Source organism: Eschscholzia californica, unplaced genomic scaffold, assembly GCF_041429995.1.
Source record: "Eschscholzia californica isolate CP2 unplaced genomic scaffold, dmEscCali1.0.p SCAF_4, whole genome shotgun sequence".
In the NCBI taxonomy this organism is placed as follows: Eukaryota; Viridiplantae; Streptophyta; class Magnoliopsida; order Ranunculales; family Papaveraceae; genus Eschscholzia; species Eschscholzia californica.
Window position 1 is genome coordinate 19,777,301 of NW_028238461.1, and position 25,094 is coordinate 19,802,394.

Sequence of the window (25,094 nt, forward strand, 5' to 3'; positions counted from 1 at the left end):
ATGGTCTAAAGCCTATAAAACTACAAGTATATTTATACCCAAGTTCAATATTCTTGAATTTGTACTTTTATTGGGAGTTTGTTTCTATTTGTTAATATACGACTTAATATATTTTGGTTTTTTCTGTTTTCTAGTTAACTCATCAGTCATCTCCATCAGTGCAGGAGTCACGGGAGAATATAGTGCCACAGTACTTGCCTCTTCTGTTTTACTTCACTGCTAAAGTACACTCAAGAGATAGTTATGCAATGTGGATGGATATATATGAGTGTCACTTTAGGGCACTTTTATATGACCTTGAGTTTTCTTTATAAAATTTTGTTTGCAGGTGAAGATGTGGAAAACATGAGACTTGTATGATTTGTCTCCTAAATGTGAGCTAAATAAAAAACAGACAAAAAAGGGTCACGGATTTTCTGTCCCAAAAAAGAAAAAATAAAAAGCATTTGAAGCCCAATCATTCAAAATCTGTTTGGAAAATTTTACATGCACCGACCATTTATGTTATATACACTTACATCTAAAGTATTTTAGATCAAGAAGTGAGCGTGACATGCAAAAATGATAAGTGTATACAATATTTCTCAATTGTTATAAATTTTTGATTTATGGTAGATGATCACCACACTTTGTAACTCTTACTACCATAAGTTCTCCACATTACTTTGTATTTAAGCACCATTATTGCGTTACTCTATTGGTTATGTAATTCATCAAGAGGTCTATATAAAGAGGTCTTTGCTAATAAATAAGATATACCTAATGTGTATCAATGGATCAAAGTACCAATGTACAATCTCATCAAAAAAAAAAGTACCAATGTACCAAAGTATAGAATTTCTCTACAAACATAAGAATACGATCTAGTCCTTCTTGCCTACTATCTTTTGGTTTATATTTTCATTATCTTTCTTTTTCCTCTTTTATTTTTCACAACACGTTATCAGCACGAATTGCTCTACGATCAAAGGGAAGAAGAAGTTATCCACCGCCTTGATCAAAATATAAACAAATAAAAGATCGGTAAGTTTTTCAATTGTAATTAGTAAGTTACAGGTATTTCCATTTTTCATTGCATATATTCAAACTTTCTTATTATTCTTATTTATCTCTAACCATTGGTTTTATTTTTGTTTAGACATAATAAACTATATCAAAAGGATATGACAGTCACATAGATGAAAATGATGAAAAGGTTAGTATTGCAAACTAATGAATATCAATGCAATCTATTCTTTGGTGAGGTCAAGGTAAGATCGGTCAATGAAGATTTTTTCAAGTAGGCAATTTAACCATCTGATTTTGGTTACAATCAAATTGAAGCATATGTTTGTATTTTGAGATTACCAAACCTGAAATTTGGTGTGTGTAAAATAAGTCTTCAAATGTCAAAATTTCTAGAAGAGTTTGAAGTGTAAAATTTCTATGAGATTATAATGAATCAAATCTCTGAAGGATGAAAATATATAACCACTATGAGTTGGTTAATTATCACCAAAAAGATAAATCATTGCAAAAAAAAATTTGTTTACTCATTCTTGAAGAATGAGGAATATTGATACTTTAGTATTGGAATTATTTTCTATTGATTCTTAAGAGATTACAACTGAACTTGTGATAAGAAAAATACCACCAAATTCAAAATATCTATTGAATTAGTGATACTATTTCCTTTCACACCTTTGGACGGTGATGAGTTGTAAATTCTTGGAAAATAGAATTTGTTGAATCTCCTCTTTCATATTACACCTGAAGTTGTAATACCCAAAGAGAAAGTGATGATGAATTTTAATATAATTAAAAACTGATATGGATGATATATCTCACATGTAATGAATCAAACCTGAACTTGCGATATCATAACAAATTGCTTGCACCTGAAGTTGTGATTAGATACCAATTTTGGTCCTACAAATCATGTGATATCAAAATAGAAATCAATATTTGCCTGAAGCTATTGATTCATTTTTCATCTTTGTCTCATCCTTGAAGTATGTTTGCGCATATCATATGATTATTTTTATAATATCAAATGAGACAAATCTAACGACAAAAAGAGGGAGGAAGTCCTATATTCAATGTCGTAAAATACTTGGAAATGATCAAGTTTTTCTCATTGGAATCAACATACGTAGGATTTGCTAGCTCGAGATATTGATAATTTTTTTTAAGCTTAATATGCTCATAACCAGATAAAGGTCATGGAGATTGAAGTGGCTTAAAGTGGCATATACTCTTGGACACTGAAGGAATAAGTTTATATAAGAATCCTCTTGGAGGCTATCAAATGAGAAAAAATGTGATTCATGTTCCTAAATAAAACTCCCTGAAGAAGATATGTCTTAAAAGCGAAAATGACCTTAACGAGGCACGGGTACCTGAATGAGAAAACTCATTGAAATATATGCACATTATGAAAACTTGAGAAATCAAATGAATCATTTCACACGATGTATTTCTGAAAATAGTAGCTACTGAGAGCATATTGATCCAAAATTACTCTAAGTAATTGAATAAATTTTAACGAAATAATTCGTTGTATATGACTTTACTTACAAAATAATTAAGTCTTCAGACTTGAAGTCGAAGCACCAACAGAGAATTACCCTAAAGGGAATAAAGTGAATATATGTAAGAATTGAAAAGTCGTTTACTATACAAAGGGCTCGACTTACATTACAATTTTTTTGTATGGATTAAAAATCCTCGAGTTTAATTATGAAGTACTGATAAATCATTATGAGTTCTGAAGTGTTTATTTCGGGCCTCAAAGTAGAGTCTTGGAAAAGATTATTTGAGAAAGAAAAGTCATAAAAATAATATTGTCAGGAGATAAAGACTTCAAACTTCAAAGAATCTCATATTGTCTCGATTCATCATCTGTCATGGAAATTCAGGTCTAAAAATACCTAACGTACTACAGAGAATACATTACGTATGTTGGAGTGTGATTTTAGAAAATGACCATCATTCATATATTTCAGTAAAAGGAATAATTCAATTCTTGATTAATATTTCATTAGAGAGAATATGATATAAAATGTCAATCGCCTTGTACTCTTTTTCCTTCGTCAAGGTTTTGTCACACAGGGGTTTCCTTGTCAAGGTTTTAATATGGCAACTATGCGTACCGAAAATTGTTTTAATTTTTTAAAAGTTGTAGTTTTTTTCTTTCTTTCGGGTTTTTGTCCAACTGGATTTTCTCGACAAGGTTTTGGCGAGACAACTATCTTAAAACAAATGTGATTATGTGTGGCAGGTGGATTGTGCATAGAATTTATATTGAATCACATTGAAAAGTGATAGGTACATCAATTTCACAAGATATTATAATTATCTTATCAATGTATTTGAGGCACACATATGAATCACTAGGAAGTAGTGAGTTCAACTGAAATTCCTGAAGAAATTAACAAGCTTCAAGCTAAAGTGTGTATAAACTTTAGAGCATTATATGAATGCAACTTGAAATGTAAAATGCTACTTATTCTAATTGTGTATATACACCAAAAGGTAGCTGACGATAAAAAGTTGAACAACGCCCTCAACCTTCATGAGGGCGAGCAAGTTTATGAAGACACTGTATACTGCATTTTAATACTGTACTATTTTCCCTTCGTTAATCTTTCTTTTCACAGGATTTTTTCTGACAAGGTCTTAATGAGGCAGATTATGTGTTCATCAAAGATTTACAAGAAAAGCGAATTTGTACTCTTTTTCCTTCTCTATGGTTTTGTTCCACTGGGTTTTCCTAGTAAGGTTTTAATGAGACAATTTCTGATGTGGTAGACATCTAGGAGAGTGTTATATATTTGATTTATTGTGGATGACCACCAACACTTTGTAACTCTCACCACCATAAGTTCTCCAGTTGTGTGACTCTGTATTGGTTATGTAACTCATCAAGAGGTCTACATAAAGAGGTCTTTGTAATGAATAAGATGTACCTAATGTGTATCAATGGATCAAAATACCAACGTACCAAAGTATGAAATTTCTCTACAAACATAAGAATACATTCTAGCTCTTCTTGTGTACTATCTTTTGGTTTATATTTCCATTATCTTTCTTCTTCCCTCTTTTATTTTTCACAACACCAATCTATTTTTATAACCTTCTATAAATATTTCATCATATTTTAGAAAACCTCTAGGTTTCGTATGACTAGAATTTCTGCCATTTCAAAAAAAAATCCTTCTTCTCCCTCTTCTACATCAAGTTTACTTTTAGTTTTTCCCTCTTATATTCATCCATCTTCTCTATTTGGTTTCATTTTTAGGTTTCGGTCACGTGTCACTTTGGTTTTATTTTTTTCCATTGAAGCAATGATCAAAGTAGTTGTTTTAAGAAACTTTGATGGTTCTTGTTTGTCAATCTGCAAATATGGTGTTTGAAATTCTAGATCTGATTTCTGTAGCTTAAATAAGTTTTTTGCACCTTCAAATATGTTTTTCTTAGCTTTAGATCTAGCTTTCTTCCGAGTTGTGAATGAATTTTTAGTAGATTAGTTTGTTAAGTTTGAGGTTTTAGTTTTTCAGGAAATAAAAGGTACAAGTTTGATATATTTTTCTCTTTTTCTCTCTCATCAACTTTTGTTTTTCCAGCTGACATTGTTTTTTACAAACCAAATTGTTCGATCGTGGTGAAAGTAATATATGTTTTGCTTTTATAAAAGATGTTTAGCTAGAGTGCCCAGCTCGGTGCCCACTAAAATGCCCAGTTGACGTAGATTCACTAAAAAGACAAGGTTTTTTCAAAGTTTGACTACGGTGGGGACCGCTTTTATTTCTAAATGAGGAAATTCGGTAATTTCATGGTTAACACGATTTTGACATGGACAAAGTATACCAAGATTATGTCTATTGGTTACTGTATTTTTATTTATTATGGTAATGATCAGTAATGAATTGGTCGGATTAGAAAAAAAAATTTCCGTGTTAATATGAGAACTACAATCGCCGATCTCTATTTTCCTCTACAAAATGTAAGTAACCAAAATTATGTGTATTGGTTACAAACTAATCGCTATTTTCTTCAACACAATGTAACCAAAATTATGTCTATTGGTTAGTGTATTTTTATTTATTATGATAGTGAGAATTGGCCGGAGCAGAAAGGTTTTTTCCGTGTCAATATTAGGACTGCAATCGCCAATTTTTTACTTTCCTCAACGCAATGATACTGAGTCAACAACCCTTGGTTGGAGTAGTAAGGTGTTTAGTCTTCCACCATAGAGAAATCACGAGTATATTATAATCGAAGATAGATGAACATAAAGACAGAAAACCATATTCAACGAGGTGATTATTAATATGAAAATACCTTTGTCAAATCCACGATTATGCGATAATCGGAGATAGATATTGAAATAATCAGAGAGAGATAATATATCATCCATATCTTTCAATATCTTGGACTCATTTTGATCATCGGATCTCTTCATCTCGATTCGTCTTATATCTCAATAAAATCAAGCGGTAAATAGAGATATGACATTAAAAAATATTGAAATCATATTGATTCGTAATGCAAGAAAATACATATTGCTGAAAGCAACACATCTTTCATAAAACCTAAATATATATTGCTCTCGTCGGGATGGCTTGTCGGAAACGATGCCAATTAAAAAACAACATATGTTTAACGAGAGAACGAAATAAATAGATTGTACTTGTAACTTTTTGTATTTCTAAAAGTCAAAAGCTTCAAACCAACAAAGGTATATCTATATGAACTGTTAGAAACGAGAACCAAGATTTATCCTATGAGGTCGTGGGATCAAGTCTCAGTGGAAGCAGTTGTCATCAAGATTTATCCTATGTAATTTAAGCTATAAATGATGTAATAATTTGTTAGGTTTTAGGCCTCTTTGTTGTCGGGCTTTAGGCCTCTTTCATTCTTGGTTTAAATTAGATAGTTACCGTGCTTATTACATCTTCATGATGCATCAGTGCCTTGTAACGACTATCGTAAATTGTAGTCTAATTCTAAGAAAAAAAAAAAATTTTGGACTAGATGTGGACTACAAATTATTTTGGACCAAGATTAGTTTTTAGATCAGGATTGGATCAAAAATCCTGTTAGAACCCGTTTTTTTAGCCTAAACCTAAAGTTGAAAAAATTATTATTCTTACACCTCTCTTACAACATCTCTCTCAACCAAGCATTTACACTTGTTTTACCCTTCAAATATGACCATTATTACAACATCTTCAAAAAAGAAATATGACCATTATTACATAAACTTTTACCCCCTACTGTCTTACAAATATCCACAAATTGATTTTTTTTTTTTTTTTGTAGAACCAGTTCTTATAGATTAAATAACAGCGTTATTACAATATTTATTAACTAACATACAAGGAATATTCTTCCATCTTTTGCTTGCCTTCTTCTTTCTTGCCTATTTTGCTAGTTTATCTGCACTTGGATTTAGATCTCTCTTTACATACTTGAATTGCACTTCTTCGAGTTCTTTTCTACTTTCTTGAATTTGCGGATATGGATTAACGATTGCCAGTTCACCGTGTGCCGTTTGCGGTGGAGATGTTTGATGAGATTGATATTATCGCTTTCTACTATTATCTTCTTATAATGATTCACCTTTGCCCATTCGATTCCAAGTAAGATAGCCATTGCTTCTCCTTCTTCACTGTTTCTCGCTCTATTAGATGTTACTTTCGCTGCAATGAATTTTGATTCTGCACTATGAACTATCAAACTAATTCCCACATTGGATGTTACATTGGTAAATGAAGCATCTACATTTATCTTAATAAAATTCTGCGTCGGAGGTTGCTATTTTTCACTATTATACTGCCTAATTTTCTCTGGTTTGGTGCTGGTTTTAGGAAAATTATCGATCATTCTGATAATTTTATTGAGATCATTTATTTCATATTGAAAGCAGTGGTCACACCTCACTTTCCATATTATCCATAAGATGGTCGTAAAGTAAATATTTTTGCTAGTGAAGCATTGATTCTTATGATTTTCCCACGAGAAAATCCATTCAGACATAGAAGTTATATTTTTAGAGATGATATTGTACTTAAACCAAATGTTTTTAGCTAATGCACAGTGTAAAAGAGCATGTTCTATAGATTCAATGCTCGTGCAATTCGGACAAGTATTATTATTGTTTATATACTTACCTATTCTATCCTTCACTGGGAGTGCTTTGGTGCATATTTTCCAAATGAACATCTTGATTCGTGGTATTGTTGGGAGAGACCAAATGAAGTTCCAGTTCTGGTTGTTCGTGTTAGTGATGCTATTATTATTGCTGAGGTGCTGGTACATAGAGGCGACCGTGAATTTACCCGATTTAGTGAGTTTCCATTTGAGCTTATCTCTTTACCTTCGTTATTCAACGGGATAGTCTGTATAAGGTTCTGAGTATTAATGTCAAAGTTCTCTCTTAGAATATCAGTATTCCAACTGTTGTTCGAGATCAATTGTGACACTTTGGTGAGACTAGAGTGATTATTGTTTGGAATGCTACCATCAATATCTGGGATCCAATTCTCCGTCCATATATTAATATCATCCCCCGAATGCACTTCCCAAATCGCTAGATCATCAAGGAGGCTGTAGTGCTTCCTGATTGTCTTCCAAGTCCAGGAGTGATGTGCTTTAGCAAGACCAGGGGTATTAGATTTTGGAAAGTATTTAGCTTTGAGTAGTTTAACCCAAGTAGCTTCTGAATCCGTCTTGAGTCGCCACGCCAATTTAGCTAAGAGAGCCTTATTGTCCAAATCTGGCAGATGAAGCCCTAGACCTCCTAGTTTTTTCGGTGTGCAGATATAAGACCAAGCCTTGGTGCAAATACCTTTAGACTTACCCCACCAGAAAATCCGTTGAACGGTCTTGATGCTTTTGCTGATTCCTTCAGGAATTGCGAAGCACTGCATCTGATATCGGGGTACGGCTGCAGCAATGGCTGAAATAACCACTGTGCGACCAGCTTGAGAGACGAACGAGTGGTTCCAGTTGTTGAGTTTCTTCTTGATTTGCTCCAGAATGTCTTTGAAGACGGACATTTTTTGTGCTCCGATGAAAAGTTGAGTGCCAAGCTATTTTTCGGAGGTGGACGCGTATTTGACTTTCAGGGTGCGCATGATCATTCTCTTGAACTTGGGATGTGAATTCTTAGAATAGAAAATATTGGACTTCGCATAATTAATCAATTGCCCTGAGGTCTCACAAAAATCCTGTAGGATCTTCTTGAGTAAGTGGATATTGTCTAAAGTGTTTTTTCCAAAAATTATGCAATCGTCCGCAAAGAGGAGATGGGAGATCTCTAGATCAATATTGCCAGTGGGAAAACCTAAGAATCTATCTTGATTGTTATTCATCATCAACTTACGACTGAGGACTTCCATAGCTAAAGTAAACAGGAAAGGGGATCGCCTTGTCGAATGCCTCTAGTGGGATGAAATGCTTTCCCCGGACGACCATTAATAAGAACCGACATAGAAGAAGTAGTAATGCAAGTATTTATCATATTAATCCAATGCTCGTTGTATCCAAGGTTCTTCATGATGTCTGAGAGAAATTTCCATTCTATTCTATCGAATGCTTTAGACATATCTAACTTAAGACCAAAATATCCAGCTACTCCTTTCATCTTTTTGTAAGAGTGGATAATTTCCTGTCCTATAATGATATTATCAATAATTTGACGACCTGGAACATAAGCGGCTTGAAAAGGAGATATAATAGGGCCCAAAGTATATTTAAAACGTTCAGCCAACAACTTGGTAATGATCTTGTAAGTAGTATTCAGGAGACTGATGGGTCGGTAATCCGCCGGGGTTTGAGGAATAGGGGTTTTGGGGATCAAACAAATGTGAGTGTGATTAATATTCGGAGGTAGATGTGCGGTTTTGAAGAAGTTCTGGACCAGGTCATAAATATCTGCATTGATAGTCTCCCAGTTCGATTGGAAGAAGAAAGGAGGATATTCATCTGGGCCCGGCGCTGATTTTTTCTTGAGACTCTGGATGGCCCAGTTGATTTCCTCCCTATCAGGAATCACTTTGAGGTTCCTATTTTGCTCTTGAGTGATAGTGGGGGTAAAAAGGTTTAACGTATTATAATCTTCTTTTGGATTGATCGTCGTACTAATATCAAGAAGATGCGACGTGAACGTATGCTGAATATCTTTAATCTCTTCGTGCCAATCGCCATTTTTATCTTTGATCGCATTGATCTTATTGATTCTGTTGCGTTGAATAGCCTGGGAGTGAAAATATTTAGTATTCTTGTCACCTAAATTGATAAAGTTGTTCCGAGATTTCTCCTTCCACAGACTTTCTTGTTGGTTATATAGTTCTTCTAGTGTAGTAGTAAGTTTGTGCTCTTCCTCTTTAGATTTACTGTTTTGAAGGCTGGTAGTAATATGATTGATGTTGTTTTCAATGTTACCAAACACCTTCTTATTCCACTTGGAGAGCTTCATACTTAGCTTTTTGAGATCCTGTTGTATATTATTAGAATTTTGGTACTGCTTAATGTGCTTCCAGTTCTCAGCTATGAAGTTGAAGCATTCAGGGTGTGTCATCCATGTTCTAATGAACTTGAAAGGCTTAGGAGTAGTATAACTATGTGTTTTATTATCTAGAAGGATGGGCAAATGATCTGACCCAACGGCTTCTAAGTGAGTGACACCATAAGCATGGAATTGGTTAAGCCAAGGAAGATTAGCCAAAGCCCTATCAAGCCTTTCCTGAATTAATTTCTCTCCTAGTTGTTTATTATTCCAAGTGTATGGGTTACCTTGATAACCCAAGTCTAATAATCCTAACTTATTAATAATCTCTAAAATTTTAGGAATATTCGAATGGGATCCTGTAGTGCCACCAAACTTCTCTGTCGAGTCTAGGATAGTGTTGAGGTCTCCTATCATCACCCATGGGTTCTCTTGATCTTGGTTCATCTGACTAAGGGTTTTCCAGGGTTTAAATTTATTCTTATGATAAGGAGAACCATAGAAACCAGTAATCGTGGTCGCTTTATTCCAGCCCGCATTACTCATCTCTGCTTGAATGATGTTGTTATCAGAGTATAGGATCTGACGATTGAGGTGGTGCTTCCAGTAAATAGCAAGACCACCTGCCTTATTAATAGGATCTACAAAGAAACTAGAGTATTCTTTGTTAATAGGGATATGCTTCTTCATGTTATGAGATTTATTCTTGGTTTCCGAGAGGAAAATGATATCAGGTCTGTACTTCATAATAATGTTCATCAGGTGTTTTTTGGTAAGATACGTGGAGGCGCCCCTAACATTCTAACTCAAGATGGAGGGGTTATCTAAGTTGGGCTTATGGTGGGACATACTTAAAGGCTAGAAGGAAAGTCCACTATTCAATCTGCAGGCACCTACTTAAAGAAAGCAGGGGGTAGAAGTAAATGGTCCAACAGGCCAGCAGAGGAGCCCGGTCTCGAAAGAAAAGGACTAAAGGCACCTAAATATGGAGGGAGACTAAAGAAACCAGGATGCAACAAAAACTAACTACCAGCAACACTAAAAACACTCAGCAGAACTAGCTAATGGAAAAGACAAACAACGAGACCTAACAAATAAGCAAGTATATAGACACTAAGAGATTAAACTGATAAAAGAAATGCAGAGAAAAGATAAAGCAAATGACACAAACTAAATAGATAACAACTTAGACAATATAAAGCAACTTAATATGATCCTTACAAAATGAGATAGCAGATTAAACAAGAGTACTCCTAAACAAAGACTAAATCTGCCACTAAAACCCGGACAAATCCAAGTTATCTTATATTAACTTGGATTTTCCTTCATCTGCATACAAAGACTAAACAGCAGATTGAATCTAAGCAAACTGATAAAACCAGATCATAACATAACTAACTAACAGATTAGTAAACATAAGAGACAACTAAAATACTAGCAACACTGATTAGTTAACTGGATTGGACTGTTCCTGACCTCCTTCCTCCCTCTCTGCACCTGAATATCCAGGAGATTCCAACAATGAGTCTGCAAATATATGCCTTCTTCTTTCTTCTTGACTGTCCATTGACTCAGACGAAGTGTAGAACCATTTAGAAGGGGCAAGAGAGGAGTGACCTAACGAACCTGAGGAAGAGCTAGAATCTCCTCTGAACTGAACTCCACTACCCAAAGCACCTCCACCCCAATACATCTCTTTCTGTTTCTTCTTCATATAGTTTCTAAGGTCTCCTTCCTCGATTTTAACCTCAATCAAAGCATTCGACTCTTTCCTTTTCCCTCTCTGCTGAAATAATTCATGGGGAGGGGTAGGAGCTACTGGGGTGATATGAGGATTAGCCACAGGAATAGGACTCGAAGAAGCAAGGAGAGCTCTAGGAGATTGAGTATCCATAGGAGAGAATACTTGAAGATTATTGGCTCTAATACAAGGAGTAATGGGATGTTCAACTATCCTACAGACATGACAAATTGCTTTAGGAAATCTGAGATAACTGAAGTTAATGGGCTTTCCTCCATCAGTAAAAATAGAATTCAGGGTAGCTAAAAGAGGAGTACGAATGTCATACATAAACTGAATTCTAATGTAGGGGTTAGTGTAGAAATTCACGAAAATGTGATAATTGGAGATAGATGAACATAAATAAAGAACACCATATTTAACGAGGTTCAGTCGGACACTCACGACCTACATCCTCAGAGAAAGCCAGAATGACTACATACTTTATTAACCACAATTGTGGTGATTCGTTACAATGATTGATTAGTAATCGAATGATTTAATCCTCAGAACCCTTTCTTATTTATAGAGAAATTAGGATCAGGGTTCCTAGTTTATCCTAACTAAACTAAGAAACAATATAAAATATATCTAATAATAGTATTAGATATATTACAAGAAATATTCTAAATATATGAAACTGAATATTCTTGATCTTCAAATATCTTGGAATAGTCTGGATTGTCGGATCTTCTCATCTCGATTCGTCTCTTATATCACGTGTTTACATACGTATCTCAACACCCTCCCGCAAGTCGGAACACAAACTTTTGAAGTGACCGACTTGAAGAAAATAGTGAAATAATCACATCCAAAACCTTCTTCACACTCTTCTTGAAAACCTCATTAGCCATAACTGATAACATAATGTCATCTTCTACCCGGTGTTCTCGGTTTGGAAGTGAGAACAATAAACACAAGAGAATTTTGTAAAAGTCGAACAAATCAACAAAGTACCTGGAAAGTAGAATCACAACGAAAGAAAATCGTTGGAAAGAGAGGATTTTTTTTTTGAATCTGAAATCAAACCTAGGGTTTTGACTTGAGAAGTTCAAATGAAGAAATCAGAACAAGAGATTCAAACCAGGATAAATTGATTTTGGTTTAGTCTTGTCTAGATCAATCTTCACGAAGAAGAGGAAGTCTTCTCATAGATAATGACAATCGCCCTGGCTCTGATACCATGTAGAAATTCACGAAAATGTGATAATTGGAGATAGATGAACATAAATAAATAACACCATATTTAACGAGGTTCAGTCGGACATTCACGACCTACATCCTCAGAGAAAGCCAGAATGACTACATACTTTATTAACCACAATTGTGGTGATTCGTTACAATGATTGATTAGTAATCGAATGATTTAATCCTCAGAACCCTTTCTTATTTATAGAGAAATTAGGATCAGGGTTCCTAGTTTATCCTAACTAAACTAAGAAACAATATAAAATATATCTAATAATAGTATTAGATATATTACAAGAAATATTCTAAATATATGAAACTGAATATTCTTGATCTTCACATATCTTCAAATATCTTGGAATAGTCTGGATTGTCGGATCTTCTCATCTCGATTCGTCTCTTATATCACGTGTTTACATACGTATCTCAACAGTTAGTCACCATAATGAAATTTTTAGGAAGAATTTGCATGATATACCCCATGCAGGAGAAAATGATTTCCAAATCATGCTGGTTCTGAATAGCTGAAGGAAGACCTGTGAAGCTGCACCACATTGGTTGCTGCATCAACTCTGGAAGCTCACCTTCTAAAGGAAAATCTATCTCTTGCATCACAACCAACAATCCTCTGATGATCCAAGGTCGTCCTTGATTGATCTCAATCATAACAATGAGATTCTTAGGCTTAATAGTGAAGTAATTATGACCTCTGGATATAGAGGATATCTTGCACTCTCTAAAAAACTTCGATTGAACTGATAAATTCCTCCTAATGAACCCAATACCATAGTTATAATGGCAACATAATCTAGCCACAAAACCCGAAGGTATCTCCTGCAAGTCTTGATTTTCAGAGGGTTTGGGATAGGAAATGGTAAGATTACCATAATCAGAAAGACTCAACTGAAGTGCCATACTTTTTGTTAGGTTGTCTATATTGTTATCTGAAGGAAAAGTCGACATTAAAAGGCTGAAGAAAGGAATCGAAAGGAGCCAACAATGAAGAGATGTTTTTGAGTCTCGGAGAGTGGAGGAATTAAACACTAGGGTGATTGTTCCTAGACAACTAAGTAAAGGCTTGAGGATATCAAGGGATCTCATACTCTAACCTAGATTCAGACGGAATAATCACTAAGTATACGCATGCTCCTCGGGAAGGAATTCAGAGTCCAAACATTTGTCGGTTCGGTCGAACAAGCCAACAGAAATCAGCCAAGAGTGAAGAAAAAGGAGGATCGTTACATGCAGGTTGGGTTCGGGAGGCGGGAACAGTCCAATCCCAACTTAATTCTTACACATGTTAAGAAAGAGAAAGATAAACTTAATGTGTAAAAGACAAACCTTGTATCCTGCGCTTTCCACTCTCTGATCCTTTGATCGTCTTCGATCTGCTACCCTCTGCACTTCCTTTCTTCCTCTTTGTTTACCACTTGTTCTTCATGCACTATGAGAATAGAAGCATGAATTGATTATCTTGTCTTTCAATCCCTCTTGATTGGGTAGTTTCTATGCTTTATTATCTCGATTTAGGTGTTATTCTTGTTGAGATCATTGATGGATCTTGCTAGATTAGTAGAGTGTTGTTGATTAAATTAGGGTTTTGTTTTTGGGAGAAAGGAGAGAGGAAAAAATCGCCTTGCTTACGTCATTCTACTTCTTCTCTCTCCTCGAAAACCCGAAGTTTTCTAGATTATCCCAAGTTAGTCCATGTCCACAAATTGGTTGTTCTGATATTTTTGTTATCATGGCCCAAAAGTTGATTAAGAGTACTCCTAATTACAGTCTATGATATTATATGCATATGGTATTATCAAACCCAAAAAGTTTAGGAGGATTAGGCTTCAAAAACTTGACTCATTTTAATACTGCTTTGATTTCAAAGATGGTTTGGAGGCTTCAAACACATACAGACTCTCTTTGGTGTAATTTTGTCAAGTATAAATATTATCCTAGAACTACCATTGAAAGAGCTAGAGTGACCAACTCATCCTGGCTCTGGAAAGGTATTTATAGGAGAATTTCTCTGGTCAAGGACTTGTCTATGTAGGAAGTGAGAGACGGGAGTCGCATTCATATTTGACATGATAATTGGATTCCTGGAAAGTTAGCTTTAAATGTTGAGCATACTAATTTTTATTGGGGGTGAGCAATGGTCGGTTTTTTTCGGTTTTGGCTCGAGCCGAAGCCGAACCAATAAATGGCGGTTTGACTAAATCATCGGCCGAAGTCGAGCCAATTATTCGACCGACCGACATGGTTCGACTCGGTTTGGTTGAGTTCGGTTGAGTTCGGTTGATCGATTAAACCGAGCACAATTTAGAGAAAATGGTAAACTAATGTTATTCATATCATTGCATATACTGAAAATAAAATTAAAATTTCATCGTACTTTTGCACCATTACAAACAAAAAAACAAGTAGAATGGCGAACGCAAAATCTATAATTTTAAGTTACTAACTAAGAATATGTAGTCGTACATAGAAAATCAGTGAAGACTTACCTCTAATATTTTTCAATCAAGTTGTATAGGTTATGGTTGATAAAGTCGACAACAACTAGGAAGGTGGACAGACAGTAGTATGGAAGAGTTGATTAGGGGTATTCTATTTTGTTCCTTTGTTATTTAATACTTTCTAACTTTACAAAAATATTATTTCATTTTTCTTTAGGGTTCGGTCGGTCCGGTTTGGCCGGTTTCTAGAAACTCAAGTCGAAGCCAAACCAGACCGAATTAGGTTTGATCGGTTTTTCGGCCGAACCGAGTCGAATGGTGATCGGTTCGATCCAAAAACCGATCGATGCGGTTCGACTTGGTTTGATTTGGCCAATTGGTTCGGTTTTAGCTCACCCCTAATTTTTATTATGTAAATCAGCTTAGAAATGATCAAAATCATTGGAATGTAGAATTGTTGCATGAATTATTTGATGAGCATACCTGTGATTTAATCCTATCTATCCCTCTGAATGGTCAACACACCCAAGACTCACTTAAATGGACTCTTACACAAAATGGCACTTTTTCGGTTTCATCCCTTTACAAACACCTCACTTGTTATCAAACAGTTGAACTTAATGATAAAAATTATTGGAATGATTTATGGAAACTTGGGATAACCCCTAGAATCAAAATTTTTATGTGGAAGCTAAGTCTTAATATGGTCCCGTTTTATGATATTTTGAGTCCTTTTATGAATTTGCCATCTATATTATGCCCTTTGTGCAATGAAACGAACGAAACATGGCGACATTTCGTATTAGGATGCCCTTTTACTAGAGGGATCATATATGAGATAAGCAATGGGCTTCATACAGATAGAATGGAAGGAAGCTCTTTCAAAGACTGGATTACTCAACTAGGAGGGATAAAAAGCGATGTTCCACCAACTAATATATCACTCAAGTCGAAATTAATGATTGTCATATGGTATTGTTGGAAAGAAAGATGCTCAAAAGTCTTTCAAAATATTAATCCCTCAATTGAAAGAGTTCTCTATCAAGCCAAATGGATGATAGCACAAATGATAAAAAGGAAACCTATAGAGAGTTCAACTTTGAATTCACACCCTTCGGAATATCAATTGTTCGATATATGTATAAAGTTTGATGCATCTTTTAAACGGACTACTGAAGATGCTGGAATTGCCTTTGTTCATGTATTTGATAATACAGGTAAAAGCATTGCCGGAGAATCAAAGGCCATCCGATGTCGATCAATAGATGAAGGAGAGTCGATGGCACTTTTGTGGGCAGTTCGATGGGCCATCGATAAAGGAAAACGAAGTGTGCTTTTTTGTGGAGACTCCAAGAATGTTATAAGCACGTTGAACCAAAACGATCGAAGAACATATCACTTACACTGGACAGCGGTTCATGTTTTGGATAAAATTAGGAGTCTTACTACTTCTTTTGTTAATGTAAAGTTTATGTATGTTAATCGATCCGTTAATATAAAAGCGGACAAACTTGCTAAATGGTCGAGAACGCATAAAACGTCTAGATCATGGTTGTTCAAGCAAGTCTCTTCCAGCTGCAACAATCTCATATGTAACTTAAGTAATGTTTAATGATATTGCAGTTTTCAAAAAAAAAAAAATGGTATTATCAAACTTTTATCCACAATATAAGACCCCACGGAACTAACTCCAATTTTGATAGTTTAATCCTGAGGTCTGAATTTCAATTCAAGAATATACTTCTAAATTTGAGAGAAAATATCTTACGTTAAATACAAAGTATAACGTTAACAACTAGTAGCCCAGTTGCTAAGCATCTACTCTGTTATGGGTAGGCCATTACCGACTAGGTTTCTTTATTTAAACATCCTTCAAATACCTCAATTCTTCAAATACCTCTGTTTTCTACTTTACTATAACCCATTCATGCAATTTTATGTTCTCACTGACTAGGTTTCTTTATTTAAACATCCTTACTCTATACCTTCTTCTTCATAATCTCACATTACTTCACTTTCTCTCTCCAACTTCTATCATCCCATGGCTAATCCTTCTTCTTCCCTTCTATTATCTCTACTTCTACTACTTTCTCTCTCATCAACAACATTTTCTTCTTCTTCTAATTCAAATTTGCCACTACTAAGATCTACTTGTAATTCCACCCCATACCCAGATCTTTGTTTCAATTCACTAAAGCTTTCAGTCTCTATCAACATAAACCCAAACATTCTCTCATTTATTCTTCAAACCCTTCAAAATGCACTTTCAGAAGCTAATAATCTATCAAACTTGTTTCTTAATCTTGGAAACTCTGGTATTAAAGAAAAACAAACTAGTACTATTCAAGATTGTATTGATCTTCACCAAATCACTATCTCTTCTTTACAAAAAACTGTCTCTATTATTCAATCATCATCAAATTCCCCGAATAAACGAAAACTTTCCGATTCGAAAACTTTTCTAAGTGCTTCACTTACTAACAAAAACACTTGTTTAGAAGGTTTAGATTCAGCTTCTGGTCCATCAAAACAACTTCTTGTTAACTCCATTACTACTACTTACCAACATGTAAGTAATTCTCTCTCTATGATTTCTCACCCTCATGACAAAACCCCATCAAATTACAAAAAAGATGGTACTAAAAACCGTCGCCTTTTGGGTTTTCCATCGTGGATGTTGCGAAAAAGTCGTCGGATTCTTGAAGATTCGGATGATGAATATGACCCAAGTGGTATTATAACTGTGGCTAAAGATGGGTCGGGAAATTTTACTAGTATTAGTGATGCCATTGATTTTGCTCCTAAAGATAGTGAAGATAGAATCATTATATATGTGAAAGAAGGGGTTTATGAAGAGAATGTTGCAATTTCAAAGCATAAGACTAATATCGTTTTGTTGGGAGATGGGGTTGATGCCACTGTGATTACTGGCAGAAGAAGTGTTGGTGATGGTTGGACTACTTTTAGGTCTGCAACTGTGGGTAAGTTCATATTAATTTCGATATCCTATTTTGTTTTTCTTTTGAAAGTGATAGATGGCCCTAAAATTAAGTCGACTCAACAACTAAGGTTACCTGGTCGCAGTGGCGTTACTGAGAATTTGAGGACCCCTGTGAATATCTAAAATGAACTAAGAAATTTTTTTTTTGTTTATCTCAGATGAACTTAAATTGTGTTTTTTCGCTCCCAATTTTTTTTATACAAGAACCAGACACATCAAACAACATATTCCATGAAAAAAATTAAACAAGTATTGAACTTTATAATTTGATTTTAATTAAAACTATAGTATTAATAGTTGTTATTACAAATAGTTTGAGGTAATAATGAGATGAGAATATAAACAAAAGGAATTGACAAAGAAGAGTATTGAACTTGTGACCTCAAGCTTGTTGTACAAAATATTTACCAACTAAACTACATTTCTTCACATTTTTTTCTCAATCATTTTAGACTATCAAATCATTAGATTTAATTCGGTATTTAGGGAGTCCCTCATTCCTTTAAGAAAATCTTGTGATCTGAGGGGGATTGGTGTGACCGCACAGGTCGGTTGCCCTCCCCCCTCGGCCTGACTGCCTGAGTGCCTTCATTTTTGAGGGAGAATTCGCAAGATCTATCAAGGGATATGCCGACCACATCAGCCATAGTCATGTGGTGAAACTGATTATTCGGGCGGTTTAACATTTTATTTGTTTTCAATTTGTTGTTTTCATTTAAAAGATCTACCATTTGCTAGTAATCTATATTATCTTAGGTTGAGTCCGTGACAAAACAGAGGGGGTACGAAATGGTATGGAGTCACATGCTGCCTTTGACAGGGATAACTTTTTTTTGTGTACATGCTAATGTGTTTCCTGGTCTGGGGAATATAGATTGCTAGGTTAAAATGGTTTTGTCTGTGTTAGGAATCAGACACCTTATGGTTTGTTTTCATGAATGATACCTGATTCTCACAGAAAATGATATTTTTTGAAACTTAAATTCTAAAGATCTACGACTTTTTAGGATTTTTGATAGTCTATTTGGGGACAAAGCTAACTCCCAAGATTTTGGCTTCATGGCCTTGGTGGTTGGTGTGCTGGTGGTTGTTAGAGCTCTTCATGTCTAACGCTCCCTCGAAACCTGCTTATAAGGAAACGATTTCCCAAGACTTGTCTACTTCCCACATACTAATTCTCAGCGATGTGGGAAAATCCTCATACCTCGCCAACGCCAGGACTAAAGTCTCGACACTCTCCCTTCACATAGGGCGTAGGTTAAGTCATAACCTATCCTTGAAATACTAGCTCTGGTACCATGTTAGAGTTTATTGGGCTTACTTCTCCTTGAAAACCGACTTCTAAGGAAAAGATTGTCCAAGACTTATCTACTTTGCAAATTCTAATGCCCAGGTGATGTAAGATGATCGATGCTAATAGTGGTGAGGTGGTGGTTTAGTGACGCGGTCATGGATTTGTGCTGTGGTGGCGGTGTATCGGTTAATGTTGTGGCGGGACATGGTGGTGGTCCAGAGTTAATAGTGGTGGTTGTAGTGGTTTAGTGGTAGATTTAAATGTACCTAAAATTTTGAAATAATGCAAATCCTACAATGGGAAGTGGGAATCAAAATTTGGGGGTTTCGGTTTCTTTTGGAAACTTAGATTCCTATTAATTCATATTTTCCTAATTCGTGTAATCTATATTTTCCTCCATCCACACAATCATTAGTATATAGATCTTGGTTTCATCTTCATTTTGAAATAAAATCTTCTTCTAAATTCATATTTATTTTGATTAATTTCAGCGGTCTCGGGTGACGGGTTTCTAGCACGAGATATAACATTTGAGAACACAGCTGGACCAGATCAACACCAAGCGGTCGCTCTACGAGTAAGCGCAGACTTAGCAGCCATTTACAGATGCAACATCAACGGATACCAAGACACATTATACGTACACACATTTCGACAGTTCTACCGAGAATGCAACATAACAGGAACGGTCGATTTTATATTTGGCAATGCAGCTGTTGTTTTCCAAGGATGCAACATCATAGCAAGATTACCAAACCATGGACAATTTAATGCCCTAACGGCACAATCAAGGGATAACCCAGATGAAAACACAGGAATTTCAATCCAAAATTGTTCTATTTTGGCATCTCAAGACTTGCTTGAAGGTAATTTTATTGTGAAATCATTCTTGGGAAGGCCATGGAAGGAGTACTCTAGGACTGTTTATATGGAATCCTTCATTGATGACTTCATTAGTCCTGCTGGTTGGACTAATTGGTCAGGGGATACAGGATTAAGTACTTTGTATTATGGTGAGTATGATAATTCTGGGCCTGGGTCAGTGACGGATAATCGGGTTACTTGGCCTGGATATAATGTTATGGATTACGACGATGCGTTGAACTTCACTGTTGAGGAGCTAATTACTGGAGACGAGTGGATCGAATCAACTTCATTTCCTTATGAGAGTGGTATTTGATTAATTTTGTAGTAATGTTTGAAGATCTAGTTATGTAAACAAGTTTGAACTTTAAAACCAACCTCTTTGAAAAGTCTTTCTACTATATTTTCAGCGCTAGCCATTCGATATGTCGAACTTTAGAACCATAAGGTTCCTAGGGATTGCAACCGTCCCGAAGTGTAAGAGAGGTGTTAAGATAACAGAGTTACATTGAGTGTTAACGGAGTGTAATAGTAATACCCAATGTAACGTGTCTCATATGTAACTGAATGATAGCTTACTTATAAGGCTTTAACATTATCGTGTACTCTGTTTCAGTTGTAAACAATGCACTAGTATTACATTTCTTCGATCTCAAACTAATTAGTCCTCCATTGCATGTAATAACGAAATTGTCGCTAATTGATTAGTTGCAATTTTATCTCAAAATCTTGATTAAAATGTACAAGTTGGAAGGGATGGGAAAATTAAATCCTATTGGGTTCTTTGGCTAATGTTTGTCAACCCCATTGACACTTTTATGGTTGAGAACTTTAGGCATTTTAACAACTTGATTGTGAGGTCCTAAAAGTATTTAGAAGGTCAATAATTTTCTATTTTAGAACCCAAACAATAACAACTTCAATTCAACACAACCACATAATCAACAAAAAAGATCCGTTTCTTTCCAACCAAATTACCTTACTATCCCTTCAAAATCCAATACCCTAAATAAAAATAAAAGGGTACAATAGTCATTACAAACAAAAATAAGAATTAGCAAGATTTCGCGCCAAATATGGTGCAACCGTTAGACATTAACTAATCTATTCCACTAATAACTAACTTTTAAATTGAAAAACTCAGATTTGTCTAAATTCCAGATCCTTTCATTAGAAAGAAAAGAAAGGGAGATAAAGAAGAAATAGGGAAAGAAAAGTTCATCCTCTCTGCCTTAGCTTAACCCTAAGGCAGCAGAAGGAACACACTCCACTGGGACTTTTCCTAATATCCCAAAACAAGATGGTGTTCCAGGATTTCGGCCAATTATCCGAACGCCGAAGGCTCGAAAAACAACAAAAGTTGAAAAGGAGGATTTGGTTGGCAGTCGTCTCGATCGTTGTCCTTCTTCTCATCGTTGCCGCTAGTGTCGTGGCTATTGTTTATCGATCCGAACATAAACAAAAAAAGTCTGAAATTGTACCAACAAAAGAAGTTTCTCATTCTGGAAATGGGATCAAAATGATTTGTAAACATACAGATTACTCACAAACATGTGAAACTAGTTTGACAAAGCTAATGAGTTCAAATTCTCCAAGTCATCCTAAAGATCTCCTTAAAGCTGCATTTTTAGTAGCGATTAATGAACTGGATGACGTCTTAAAAACTTCGTCGGTATTTAAAACAGATAATCCTGCAGAAAAAGAGGCTATTAAAGATTGTAGATCTCTTATTGCCGATGCAAAAGACGAGTTAAACGATTCAGCAGATCATGTAGGAGGTCATGACATTGATAAGCTTCCTTCAAGAACTCATGATTTAAACAATTGGCTTAGCGCGGTTATGTCATATCAAGAGACTTGTATCGATGGATTTCCCGAAGGAAAAACGAAAAATGAAATAGAAAAGGATTTGAAGACCGCTAAAGAATTGACAAGTAATGCTCTTGCTATTGTTTCTGAAATGTCGTCTATTCTTTCGGTTCTTCAAATACCCGGAATTACCCATCGTCGCCTTCTCTCAAAGGAACAACCTCTTGATAAAGAAGGTCTTCCAGATTGGATATCCCATGAAGGTCGAAAATTACTCGATATTCAACCTGAACCTGCAGCTAATACTCTGAAACCTAATGTTGTGGTGGCCAAAGATGGCAGTGGAAGCTTTAAGACCATATCTGAGGCCTTGGCTGCCATGCCTACTAAATACAATGGAAGGTAATGTTGTCATCCTTTTTCTTGGCCATACAAAAATGTAACTTGACATTGCTTTGAATGCTAATTCGTGCTTCCGTATTTTTGCTTCTTTTGTTCGAACAGATATGTCATTTATGTGAAGGAAGGTGTGTACGAAGAGACAGTGACCGTGACAAAGAAAATGCAGAATGTTACGATGTATGGAGACGGACCTTTGAAAACCATTATTACCGGCAGCAAGAATCATGTTGATGGTTTTCAGACCTTCCAGACAGCTACTTTTGGTACAAACAGATATAAATTTGTTACTATTACATTTGTACATCCTCAACTTTAAATCGATTTGCAGTTAGCGGAAAAGACCTAAGGACAATTATATTCTTGATTATGAGAGTGTCTTTTGCCCATGTGAGACTATTCTCACACGTCTTCTCACGTGTGTGGTTCGAACACTTGTCATTTTGTTGGATAACGTGCATCACTTGTGGTCGTTGGGCCTATCACTTGTGGGTCTAGCTCTGCTTCCGTACCATATTCTTTGTTATGAGAATAGGTTTTGTCCACGTGGGACTATTCTCGCAGTTACACATTTTGCAACTTAAACTCTGTTATGGTGATATTTATAAATCTTTTAAATTTGCAGTGGCAATTGGAGATGGTTTTATGGCAGAAAACATGGGATTTAGAAACACAGCAGGACCAGAAAAGCATCAAGCAGTAGCACTCAGAGTCCAATCCGATCGTTCAATTTTCCACAACTGCAGAATGGAAGGATACCAAGATACTCTCTACGTTCAAACTCATCGTCAATTCTACCGAAACTGTGAAATCCTGGGTACAATTGACTTCATATTCGGTGATGCAGCTGCCGTTATACAAGACTCATTGATCATAGTAAGGAAACCATTAGATAACCAACAAAACACTGTCACTGCTCAAGGAAGAACCGATAAACGCGAAACCACAGGAATAGTTATACAAAATTGTAAAATAAAAGCTGATGCTGAACTTATGCCGTTAAAGTTTCAAATAAAGAGTTACCTTGGTAGGCCATGGAAAGAATATTCGAGGACGATTATAATGGAATCGATGATCGGTAATCTAATTCAAGCAGACGGGTGGATGCCATGGCAAGGAGACTTGTATCTAAAAACATTGACATATAGAGAGATTAATAATACAGGGCCAGGAGCTGGAACTAATGGCAGAGTGAAATGGCCTGGTTACAAAGTTGGGACAAAAGATGAAAGTAAGACATATACAATAGAGTCGTTCATAGGAGGAGAGTGGGTTAAGGCATCTGGGGTTCCTGCTCAAATTGGGTTGTATAATGTATAATTTGATTGATTAACAAGTTGGGAATGTCTTTTAGAGATCAAATAAAGAGTTGGATTTCTCCTATCTGGATCAACTATTAATTTTTTAAATGGTTTATTTGATTGAGAGATAGACTCATTTCTTGTTGTTGTTGTTGTTGTTGTTAATGTTGTTGTTGTTAATGTTGTTGTTGTTATTGTTGTTGTTGATGTTGTTGCTCTATTTATTCATCAAGAAATTTTTTTCTTGTTTTTTGTTTTATTTGTATTTGTATTTGATGATCAAGTAGAGAAAACGCAGATTCTCGTTTTTTTTTTCTTTTTTCTCGTTGAAGAATAATTACTTAATTCGTACCACCACGAAATACGATCTTTGACTCATTTTGCTAGATACGATTTTATGCATTTATAAGATGGAAAGGGACTGCATTGTCAGTAGGGGTGGGAATCGGTCCGGACCGGCCGGTACCGGACTCTAACTTCATCGAACCGGTCGACTCGGACATAAACTGTTGGTGACCACCTATTTATTCGGGCGGACTCGGACGGTCCTTCGACATAGAATTTTGACCGTGACCGTCCGCCAATTCTTTCGGGCCGGTCGGATACTGACCGTTATGACCATCGGGTGTCCATAGACACTTTTTATCTCGGTCGAACGGGTCGGATAACGGTCTTCCGGATCTTTTTCCCACCCCTAATTGTCACAAGAGTGTGATCTTAATACATTCTTGTATTAAACACTTGTTTAAACTCTAAGTGTGTATATTATTGTAATTTATTAGTAGTATTCAAGGGATTTTAAAATTTCAACCCTTTCACATCGTAACTGTTGTCTATATAATACAAGTTGTGACATTCTTTAGGGCATCTTGATCAAATCATTTACATGGTATCAAGAGCCACGTAAGTTTCCAAAAATATCTCCTACAGTTCAGTTTTGTCTTCTTTCCTTCCGTGTAGGTTTTTGTTCCTTGTTTCCATGGCTGAATCAGCTCAACACCCTTTCTCTCCCACTGTTGTTTCTGTTGGAATCGGAGCCGATTTCAGATCGGTTCAAATCGTCAAACTCAGAAATGGAGCATTCCATTGCGTTCCTCTCATCGAGCTCTTAAGTTTAGAGTCAAGAATCACTCAAATCCGATTCCGGCTGAATGAGATATTCAAGTCTGAAGTTTGGACGGAAAATGGTTACATTAAGGGACCAAATGGCTATAAGGAAAAGTTGGTTTGGGGCCATTTGCACAGAGAGAACACGTCCAGATCGGACAACTCGCGTTCTGTCCGTGCAAAAGGCCAGATCCAATGGCTCGCGCTAAGCCCGTGACGGACATGGTGGGACATCTCCTGAACCTCAATCTAACGGCCATTAAACCCTCATGTTGGGCGCCATTCGGGCGGATCTAACGGAGGGCGTTCCTCCCGAGCTTTTGAGTGCAATTTAACGGTTCAAATCGAAGTCGACGTGATCTGTTGGGAATTAAGTGAAGCATCACTTCTTTCTTCTCAATAGAT

At 35.8% G+C, this 25,094-nt stretch overlaps 2 protein-coding genes and 1 long non-coding RNA gene across 3 annotated transcripts; all 3 read left to right on the forward strand.

Annotated features, from left to right (window-relative positions):
* Nucleotides 1-540: 540 nt before the first annotated feature.
* LOC147543491 (uncharacterized) lies at nt 541-1,601 on the forward strand. Its single transcript, XR_015224229.1, has 2 exons — nt 541-1,023; nt 1,139-1,601. It is a non-coding gene; the product is annotated as an uncharacterized LOC147543491 (long non-coding RNA).
* Nucleotides 1,602-16,615: 15,014 nt separating this feature from the next.
* On the forward strand, nt 16,616-20,730 carry LOC147543492 (Plant invertase/pectin methylesterase inhibitor superfamily). Its single transcript, XM_086634381.1, has 2 exons — nt 16,616-17,895; nt 19,701-20,730. The coding sequence occupies exons 1-2, from the start codon at nt 16,956-16,958 to the stop codon at nt 20,387-20,389; spliced, it is 1,629 nt and encodes a 542-aa protein (XP_086490507.1). The 5' UTR covers nt 16,616-16,955; the 3' UTR covers nt 20,390-20,730.
* Nucleotides 20,731-20,841: 111 nt separating this feature from the next.
* LOC147543493 (putative pectinesterase/pectinesterase inhibitor 45) lies at nt 20,842-23,841 on the forward strand. The gene is made up of 3 exons (XM_086634380.1): nt 20,842-22,284; nt 22,387-22,547; nt 22,907-23,841. Exons 1-3 carry the CDS (start codon nt 21,374-21,376, stop codon nt 23,599-23,601), a joined length of 1,767 nt encoding a protein of 588 aa, XP_086490506.1. The 5' UTR covers nt 20,842-21,373; the 3' UTR covers nt 23,602-23,841.
* Nucleotides 23,842-25,094: the final 1,253 nt, after the last annotated feature.